At 45.2% G+C, this 10,696-nt stretch overlaps 1 protein-coding gene across 9 annotated transcripts in view; it reads right to left on the bottom strand.

The window, feature by feature from the left end:
* The window catches only part of DMXL2 (Dmx like 2), an 82,573-nt gene that overhangs the window by 35,394 nt on the left and 36,483 nt on the right, over positions 1 to 10,696 (bottom strand). For all 9 annotated transcript variants that reach the window (XR_015750787.1, XM_087972678.1, XM_087972679.1 and 6 more), the window contains exons 16-23: positions 7,068 to 7,187; positions 6,120 to 6,347; positions 3,515 to 5,191; positions 2,639 to 2,749; positions 2,339 to 2,508; positions 1,674 to 1,771; positions 1,304 to 1,469; positions 129 to 393 (exon numbers count right to left, since the gene is read on the bottom strand). Coding sequence is in view for 8 of the 9 variants with exons in the window: in XM_087972678.1 (XP_087828804.1) it covers positions 129 to 393; positions 1,304 to 1,469; positions 1,674 to 1,771; positions 2,339 to 2,508; positions 2,639 to 2,749; positions 3,515 to 5,191; positions 6,120 to 6,347; positions 7,068 to 7,187 (2,835 nt within the window). In the remaining variant the exon portion in view is untranslated. The remainder of the gene's footprint in view (positions 1 to 128; positions 394 to 1,303; positions 1,470 to 1,673; positions 1,772 to 2,338; positions 2,509 to 2,638; positions 2,750 to 3,514; positions 5,192 to 6,119; positions 6,348 to 7,067; positions 7,188 to 10,696) is intronic.

Below are 10,696 nucleotides of genomic sequence, written 5' to 3'. Positions count from 1 at the left end.
ATGATGTTACTTAGTTGGGTAATGACACGCCTGCAAGAAACCAACCAAGCTCAGAGACCACCAAAGACTCCGCAAATCTATCTTTCTACATTGCCCATTCAAGACTGAGCTTTTCGACATTTCTTCACCTGGATTTTCATCTTCTTCTTTGGGGGTTTGTTCCAGTAAGGTGTCAAGGGCTCTTGTGTACTCTTTCATTACCCAGTAGGCCAGACTTCTCAGGAAAGGATCTGGATGCAAATTTGTGCAACAGAACCCGGTTCCATCTTTCTTACAGCCCAAAATCTTTTCGTAAAGAATGGCTGTGTAGGTGGAGGAGATTTCAAACTCAGACTCATACAAGCGAGCAATTATTAAAGCCAGCTGGATGTCTTCCATCTTTTCAAGACATACCTGTGGGTGGGAAGGGAAACACAGACAAGGTCTCCTATATTTCATGTAGTTTATTTATATATATATAAAAACAAAATTATAAACATTAAACTAAGAGCAGTGATAAACAAAAGGAAGTCTCCATTTGATGATCCACTAACACACTCTCCATCTGTTCATCCATACACCCACACATACCCATCTACCCATCCATACAACTCTCTCACCTGTCTGTCCATCCATCAATAAACCCACCCACCCATCCATGTCCATCGACACACCTATCTGTTCATCCTTCTACCTACACTCACATCTGTTTGTTCGTCCGTCCATCCATCCATCCATCCATCCATCCATCCATCCATCCATCCATCCATCCATCCATCCATCCATCCATCCATCCACACACCTACACATCCCTCTGTCTGTCCAACACACTCTCCCATTTGTTCATCCATCCAACGAACCAATCATTGGTTCATCAGTCCATTGACAAAATCACCCACTAGACCATCTGTCCATCCATATATGCACTTATCAGTCTGTCTGTCCATCCATGCAGCTAAGCACCACCTGTCTGTTTGTCCATCAACATCATCCATGCATCCATTCATCCATTCATCAGTCCACTGACAAAATCATCCATCTATCCATCGACGCACCTAACCATGCATCTATTCATCCACACAGTCACCTACCAACCCATCCATCCATGCACACACTTATCAGTCTGTCCGTCTATCCATGCAGCCAACCATCCATGCAGCCAACCACCCATCTTTCCGTTGGTCTATCAACACACCCACCTATCCATCCTTCCATCTACACAACCATTCACCCACCCATCCACCTGTCCGGCTGTCCATCCATCCATCCATCCACCCACCACCCACCCTCCCTCTGAACTCACACTGTAGTTTTGAACCCATACCTCAATGGCATCCTTTAATGATCCTGCTAATAAGAAAAAAGCTGCCGATTGCTCGAAGCGCTGTTTCCCCAGGAGGGCGAAGGCATTTTTCAGGGCAGCTTTGCGCCATCTGTCCTCACTGAAATTATGGCTGAAGAACTGGGTCATTTTCTCATCATGCTGGGAACTGCAGGAAAAAACATCAAGCTGCATTTTGAGCCCCCACAGTAGATATCCATTGACTGCACCAAACTGAGCAGGATTTACATCTAAGTAAACACACCCTGGGTTACGCTGCTGTTAGCATCCAAAAGCTAACAGTTTCTGTCGTTTTGCAGAAGCCTCTTCTAAACCATGCCTTACCCTGGACCAATTTCCTTGCCTCACTTACCGAAATAATCCCCAGACCACAGCCTTCTTCTTCATTGCAAGATAAAAAAGAGCAGCGTCCAATGCATCGTTATTCCTCTGGAAGGCAGCTTTCGCAACCTGTTTGTGTTGAACAGAAGGGTACACAGTGTCATCGTCATGCAGTGTCACTCAGGGCAGGACACCACTGTACAATGTACAGGTATTTGAAAAATACCCTGATTCCATCTCCTCCAGGAAAACCGTTCACAATCTATAGTTGGTATCAGTTGAGGGATTATTTGTCTGACATCTGCAACAAGGTTATTGTAGGCACCAAGATGGCAGAATAATGAAATATCTCTATGAGATGGGTTGGGCTGAGAGAGAATGACTGACCCAGCTGGCTTTCATGCCTAAGGCTGGACTAGAACTCTCAGTCTCCTAGTGATTGGCCCAAAGTCAACCAACTGGCTCTCATGCCTAAGGAGGACTAGAGCTCCTAGACTTCTGATGATTGGCCCAAAGTCATTCAGTTGGCTTTCATGCCTAAGGCAGGACTAGAACTCCCAATCTCCTGGTGATTGGCCCCAAATCACCCAACTGGCTTTCATGCCTAAAGTGGTACTAGAATTCCCAGTCTCCTGGTTTCTAGCCTGGTGTCTTAACCACCGGACCAAGCTGGCTCTATATACTAGCTCTGATTACCTTTTCCATGCATCGTCGAAGCGTGTTGATATTCCTGACCCACCAGCCTATCCCCATGACTCTTAGCTCAGACCACTGGGGGTCTCCTCTTTGAATGGCAGGAATCGTATTGATCAGTTCTTCCTCTGCTTCTGAATGAAATGCCCAAGCAAAGTGGCATGTTGAAACCCCTGCACAATGACCAAAAGAAATCTGTTTCCATTTTTCAAAATATAATCGTATTAATTCTTTAAAAGTATATAGAAGTAATAAATTCATATTTTTCTTATTTATTACTTTTATTACATTCTAAAATATTACCTTGATGAAGTAACTGGGCGCGATATAAAGGTGGAAGGGATGTTAAAAGGCAGGTGTGTAAGCGCATGGCTAGTACATACCTCAGACCACACTCATCTAAAGTGTCTCTCCCTGGAAAAGCAAACCAAGTATTTTACTATGGTGCAAACAAACAACATTCTGTACACTTTGTGAAAGGATCATCTAAAATATGTAATATCTATGGACCCCTCACATCCTGGACATAAATTGTTTCAACTCCTTCCCTCAAAACGACGCTACAGAGCACTGCACACCAGAACAACTAGACACAAGGACAGTTTTTTCCTGAATGCCATAACTCTGCTAAACAACTAATTCCCACAACACTGTCAAACTACTTAGTAAGACTGTATTACTATTATTCTTCTCATCCTTCCTATTACCTATCTCTTCCTACTTATGGCTATAACCGTGTTGCTTGTATCTTTACAATTTATATTGTTTTATTTGTTTCCTGGTATGATTTGATTGCTTATTAGTAACCTATGCCTATCATTAAGTGTTGTATCTTATGTTTCTTAATGAACATATTTTTATTTTTTTCTTATGTCCACTGAAAGCATATGGACCAAAGACAAATTTCTTGTGTGTCCAATCACACTTGGCCAATAACGTCTGTTCTGTTCTGTTCTGTTTCATTCTATTCCATTCCATTCCATTCTCCTTTCTCCTCCTCCCTATCCTATCCTATCCTATCCTATCCTATCCCATCCCATTCCATATTCTATTCTATTCTATTCTATTCTATTCTATTCTATTCTATTCTATTCTATTCTATTCTATTCTATTCTATTCCATTCCATTCCATTCCATTCCATTCCATTCCATTCCATTCCGATTAGACCACTTATTTACCTGAGTAGTGCTTGTCTCGGTTTTCATCCAGCTCAGTACTTGTGGTGGCCACAGTGTCTGCTAGGGCTACCAAGAACATTTGCTCCAGCCGAGTCAGTCCAGGCAAACTTGAGTGCATTAAATGGCTTGACAGGACACTGGCATGTTCTTGGCCAAAGTATGTTGGGCCGTATTGGGAAAGGTTAATCACTTTGGATTTATGTTCTCTTCTCTCTGGCTCAAAATCAATGAAGTCATCGGTTGTGACCTGCTGGACCTGGAAAAGATCAGAGTATTGATCCTCAGCCTTCCTCTTCCTATGATGTTCCAGGTCTTTGGTTTGTTTAGGAGCTTCCTCTATTTTGTAGGTGGAGTCTTGGTCCGCTGCCAGCAAGGCGTACAACGGTAACGGTGGGATGGAATCGATCTCTGTGTAATCCCGTGTGCCTTCTTTCCCGGTGGTGATCGCATCCTTTGCTGTGCTACCACTCACGCTGATCGTGCGGGAGAGATGGCGCTTGGAGCCCCCACCGGCCGATTCTGGGTCTCTCACGATAGCGACTTCGCCCGCGATGCATTTTACGAGGTGGGAGAGAATAGCTTTCGCCCTGCGGACTTTCCCCAAGTCCATCAGCTCTAGAAGCTGGGTGGGATGATACTGGGGCAGAGTTGGCGAAAGCACGAAAGCTGCTTCGAATAGCCCGCCATCTTGAATGACGGTGGGGGTTCCGAAGACATCATCCACCACGCCCGTGCCGTCAATGATGCTGGCTTTTTTGGCTAGCAAGCTAGCCTTGAATGGGTCTGTAATGGGGGAATCATCACAAGGAAAACCATTGCTTTCTGCATTCCTAGATTTTAGGACGTGCTTCCATTGGGCGTAGACATGCATTTCACAGTCCATTCCCACCACCAGGATGCCATCTCTCACCCAAGAAAGGGAAACGGGCAAGGACGGGGTGCCATCGACTGAAGACACCAAATCAATGGATCTCAGAAGGATCCACCTAGACTTGATGCCTTGCTTGATGCTCCCGCCAAGCGGTAAGGTAATGACCGCCACACCATCTTTGCTGCTGGTTTGTTCCGTCACAATTCCCGAGACACGTCCGTACATGAATATATTTGCACCAACCCCGACTGTAAGTATATGTGAACCGTCTTCCTTGGAAACCCAGTCTAAGTGGACCAGGTGCTTGATGTTTGGGATAAGGTACCGGTCTTTGTTCAAAAAGATTTCGGATTTACTGTAGACAAATAAGTTGCTGTCTACGCTAACCCTGGAATCCAGGACATTCCCGACTTTAACGAGGTCATCCAGATGGATGGTCTGTTCCAAAACCCATTCCGATCCTCCAGTGGACTCGCACTCAAAGATACACACGTGCATAGAAAATTCTTTGGAAACAACTCCACTCGGCTGAATGGGTTGCTTGTAGGCTACGGCCAAGCGGCCAGTGTAAGAGCAGCTAACTGCAACTGGTCTCCCCACAATGCAAACGGTGCTGGTGGCATCTTCTTGCTCATCATTCATCAAAGGCCATTTTTTCCAGGAATAGCTTTCTTTTGACCCACCTTGGCCATTTTCTGTAGTCTCTAGGGAACACCTCCAGAATCTAACTCTATTGTCTGAACAGGACGTCACCAACAAATAAGGGGCCAGGCAGACAGGATAGATGGAGGAGGAGCTCAGGTGCCCTGAATTAAATCAGATAATTGTTAGGATTAGGAACAACAGTTGCATGAACACAAACTTCAAAGCAAGTCTATTGTCAGACGTGAACAACCAGACTGATCCATGCATGTAGAGTTCAAACTAGCTACTTTATTGTTTTGTGCCTAATCTACAGGAATCTCTCCAGTGTCATGAATGCAAACTTCAAAGCAAGTCTATTGTCAGGTGTGAACAACCAGACTGATCCACGCATGTAGAGTTCAAACTAGCTACTTTATTGTTTTGTGCCTATTCTACAGGAATCTCTCCAGAGTGGTAGCTATATAAGTGTCGAGTCCGAAATTGACATATGTGTAGCCATTTTATTTAGCTCTATATTCTAACCATATATTCCTTTTCTTTCTATCTCTTTGCTGGTAAAGGGGGGAGGGTTTTGGGCTCGCCACATTCCTAAGGTGGGAGGAGTGGTTAGATAGTGAGGATTGTTTTGGCTAGGTGACTTTCCTTCCCGTGGGGACAGGTCCCTGCTGAGACCTGAAGGTGGAGATTGATGACACCAGGCAACATTGATTTACTCCTATTGGGGAATGTGACTTTTGGGAGGTTGTTTCTAATTTCCAATATTATGTGGTGTAATTCTGGTGTCAGATCCGGAATTACAACAGACGTTGCCAATTTGACGCTTACCTAAATAAAAGAAATTTGTTTTGGAAGATGGACTTTGCTTATTTCTTTTTGAATGGGTTTCACCACTTGGAAACCTGACAATAAGTTTATATAGTTATTTTATATATAAATGGCTAAATATATTTATTTAAAACATTTATATACCCCCCTCATTTTATAATAAACTGGGGATGGCTCCCAATCTATTTGCATAATTTGCTAGTGATAACAAGGGCCCATCCACAAAGGGTATCACTAATTAGTTTATCCAGCCTCCTATTTTACCTGCAGAAGGAGTAGCTCGTACCACCTCCACCCCAGGGGGCAGATCCAAGGGGCAACTGTAAACCAGGCTGGAGCTCAGTATAAGTTTACTAGCCGTCTGAAGGTTAGCCACCGATGAAGAACGCAGCATTGGCATTGTGCCAGGTGAAGTTTCTGGAGAAGAATCAGCCATTGGCTGCCCAGGAACAGTTAACTGGTGTCCCAACGAATGAACATCAACAGAGGATCCTTTCAAGAAGCATAACGGACAAACCATGTTAATGGAATGAAGACAGACTGTTTTTATTTTATTTTATTTTTAAATTAAACATTCAAGGCATATGTGAACAGATCAAAACAAAGTCATTTTATGTTATGGGTTTTTAACGGTCTGCAAACATACTTTAGGGATGAGCTTCTGGTCTTTCCATCTCTACGTTTAGGACTAAGCCTCCTCACACCGTAGGAGATGATGAGGCAAAGCTTGAGGGAAGGATCAAGCATGTCATTTGTCTCGAAGACTTCTGTGCCCAGAAGACATCTAAGTCCAGCCACCTTGAATTGCATTAGCTCTTATCTACCGCCAACCCGCTCTGACTGTTAATAGTTCAGATTCTTGTAGAGAGTATCTTAGCATGCTATAAATGTATGCATTTGAACCGCTTTGGCTCCTGATTTCCTGTGCATGACATGCACCATGTTCAATGGGACTTATTCCTGATATATGTGCTTAAGATCACAATCAAGGTAATCAAATTCCATAGGTGCACAGGTACAATTTGACTTGAGTTAATGACCATTCCATTATAGCCTACGAAGCTCTTCAGCAGTCTGATCTGACTTAACAGCAGGGTAAGGGATCTTTTTTTCCAGATCAGAAACAGTATAAAAGTGGTTAAACAGGTGAATACACCTACAGTTACAGAGATCATGAAATCAACTGTATTAATCTGCAAGAGCTTCACTCACCTAAACAGGCTTGGACAGACTTAAGGTGCAAATGCCACATGTTAAGAATTGAGCAGCCATTGGTGTCCTTCTCAATTACAATTAGATAGAACTTTTCAGAGAAGGGTGGAGGCCGATAGCCTGTTGAGAAATAAAACGTACTGCATAGTTGATATTGCAATAAAAAATAAACATTGTGCCATCTCACAAGAATAGATAACATCCTTCTCTTCTCTTCTCTTCTCTTCTCTTCTCTTCTCTTCTCTTCTCTTCTCTCTCTCTCTCTCTCTCTCTCTCTCTATCTATCTATCTATCTTTCTAAGGCAAAGGGAGGGTGGCCACAGGAGCACCTGAAGCCAAGTATACCAACAACAAAAGGCAAATCCTCAAGGTGGGCTGGAGGGAGGTGGCTACGTGCCCCGGCTGCTTCAATGCAAGGTCCTGACTTGCAGCATCCTGCCGTTGCCGCCGCCCTTTTAGCTGCCGCTCCTCCCTCTCCGACTGCGAAACTCGTGTGCTTCGCCAAACGCCCCGAGCGAGGCGAGCTCTTTCATACATAGAGAGAGAGGGAAAGACGCCGGCGTGCTCCGAGAGGCTGGCTCTTTCTCTAGCCGAGGCTGACAGGAAGTGCCTCCAGGGCCGTGGCAAGCAAGCCGTGGGTGTTTCCTGGTTCTCCCCAGTGCGCGGCTCTGCCACGGCCCTGGCGGGATGAGCGGAGGGCCGGGCGGGGAGGCACTCGCCTTGGTGACATTTCGGTGCCTCCGCCGCCCCGCCCATTGCAGGTGGCGGCGGAAGCGGCGGCGCTCGCTGAGGGAAAAGAAGACAGCGCAGCCACCTTGCTTGCTTTCCCACCTGCCCGCCCCAGATGGCCTCAGGAGCGGCGGCAGTGGCAGCAGGCGCGCACACTCCTGCCGGCGAAGGGAGGAGAGGCGAGGAAAGAGAAGGGAGTGTGGCAGCAGCGGCTGTCACAGTATCGCCTCATAGCGGGGCAAGGCTGGCAAGCTGAGGTGGCCGCACCAGAGAGCGCCACTGCCGACCCCGGTCGTGAGGATAAAGGAGCGGATAGAGATTCAGTCAGAATCGGCTAGAGAAAAGGGGTCGGCAGCTCCTGAGGCCATCTGGGGCGGGCAGGTGGGAAAGCAAGCAAGGTGGCTGCGCTGTCTTCTTTTCCTCAGCGAAGCGCCGCGCCGCCGCCGCCACCGCCACCTGCGATGGGCGAGGAGGCGGCGGAGGCACCGAAATGTCACCAAGGCAACGAGTGCCTCCCGCCGGGCCCTCCGCTCATCCCGCCAGGGCCGTGGCAGAGCCGCGCGCTGGGGAGAACCAGGAAACACCCACGGCTTGCCTGCCACGGCCCTGGAGGCACTTCCTGTCAGCCTCGGCTAGAGAAAAGAGCCAGCCTCTCGGAGCACGCTGGCGCCTTTCCCTCTCTCTCTATGTATGAAAGAGCTCGCCGCTCGGAGCGTTTGGCGAAGCACACGAGTTTCGCAGTCGGAGAGGGAGGACGCGGCGGCAACGGCAGGATGCTGCAAGTCAGGACCTTGCATTGAAGCAGCCCGGGGGCACGTAGCCACCTCCCTCCAGCCCACCTTAAGGATTTGCCTTTGTTGTTGGTATATTGGTTAGGCGTCTGTGAGCGCTTTTTCCCTTGCCTTAGAAGGTAAAGTGAATTATTTTAAAACCTCCGCTCATCCCGCCAGGGCCGCAGCAGAGCCGCACGGGCTGGGCAGAACCAGGAAACACCCGCGGCTTGCTTTCCCGGCTCTGCTCAGCTCGCACGGCCCTGATAGGATGAGCGGAGGTTTTTAAAATAATTCACTTTACCATCTAAAGGGAAGGCGCCACAGGAGCGCCTGAAGCCAATGTCTCCTCAGGGCCCGGTTGCAGGGAGGAGCCCTGACTGGCTGCACGTGGCTGCGCCAAATGCCGCGGCGTTGCTGTAACGCCACGGCAGCAAGGGAGAAGGGAAATTAACAGTGGCGAAGGTCTCCCGAATGAAGTGCTCCACCAACGCAGGCAGCACCATATCCGGCATGCAACAAAGTACTTCCAAACGGCAAGCCCACCATTTCCCATTTCGCATGTTTAATATGGGCCTTAATTTGGGGGAGGGGCTTAATTTGATTTTATGCCAATAAATCATGCTGGGGCTTCCTATTGGTGGAGGCCGATTGTTGGAGAAACACGGTATCTATCTATCTATCTATCTATCTATCTATCTATCTATCTATCTATCTATCATCTATCTCTATCTCACAAGAGCATCACAGTAGTGGGCATTCTCTGGTTGAGCCTGCAGTGGTAATAAAGAAGGCAGACACGTGGCTATTTACCCTGCTAAACTTCTCTGAAATTGGCTTGGTTGAAACCTGAGATAACCAGGAACTACTGGATTATGGCTTGGCCAGATGGTGACTCTCCCCCTAAAAGCAGCCGAATCAAATCCTGCTTGCGCTGCCTTTGTTATGTGTATGAAAGAGAACACATTTCCCATCCTGTACATACCTCTACTCTCTACTCACACAAAAAAATCTCCACAGACCGTTCTCATTCTGGCCATTCATATTTCGGATTGTTACCATCAGGGAGACGTTATAGGTGTCTTAAAATGAGGACTAATAGACTGAGAAACAGTTTCTTTTCCAAGGCAATAATTGTCTTGAATCAAACAGTACATTTGTGATTTAGTTCGATATATAAAGTGGCATTTTTAAACTATCTAACAATACATGTTTTAAATAGGTTTTAGACTAAGTTTTAATAATAATAAATAATAAATTAATAATAATAATAATAATAATAATAATAATAATAATAATAATAATAATAATATAATAAATAATAATAATAATAATAATAATAATAATAATAATAATAATAAAATAATAATAATATTAATAATAATAATAATAATAATAATAATAATAATAATAATAATGCTGGAGTAGCTTTCAAATTTCATTGTATTTTGAATGCAATGACAATAAAGGTATTCTATTCTATTCTATTCTATTCTATTCTATTCTATTCTATTCTATTCTATTCTATTCTATTCTAGAGTAGAGATTCAGCTGAGATTGCAACCCTACCCAACCAACCATGTCATGTATTTCATGACTGAATGAGACCTTGATCCATAACCAAGTTCCAAATCCTCATTCTCCTTTCCTTCATTACAACGGCTCAGCAGTTGGTTGGACAGCCATTTTTAATTTTTAATCTTTTTTTTTTTAAATCGGTCATCATTAAATCTCATATAATGCTTCCATCAGATTGCTAGTCTTCACACCTCATATCAAGCCACAGACTGGAAACCAGATTATAGTTTAGCATTGTATATATATTTTTTCCTTTTAAAGACCCTGAAATCTCTTGTATCAGGGTGGAATCTGTGACTGAATGGAGCTGAGCATTTACTGGCCAGATGCCCTTCCTGACGCCTACATGGAGCTCACAGCAAATATTTTCTCTTTGTGCCCAGAGAGAGAGAAATATCTACCACTACCTAGGATTGAACTCACTGCCTTCTGATTGTGAGGTGAGAACTTTACCTCTAGACCGCCTCTCTGCTCACTTTAGCATTAGGTATAAACCCCATCTTTCTGAAAAGCCAGGTTTACAGATACAATTAGCTTACAAAAAGCATCACA

This window comes from Notechis scutatus, chromosome 11, assembly GCF_049901735.1.
Source record: "Notechis scutatus isolate UNSWTSFEM ecotype Mainland chromosome 11, rNotScu1.2, whole genome shotgun sequence".
NCBI classification, from domain to species: domain Eukaryota; kingdom Metazoa; phylum Chordata; class Lepidosauria; order Squamata; family Elapidae; genus Notechis; species Notechis scutatus.
Note: the sequence above shows the minus strand (reverse complement) of the source record. Positions and strands in the feature narration are given on the sequence as shown.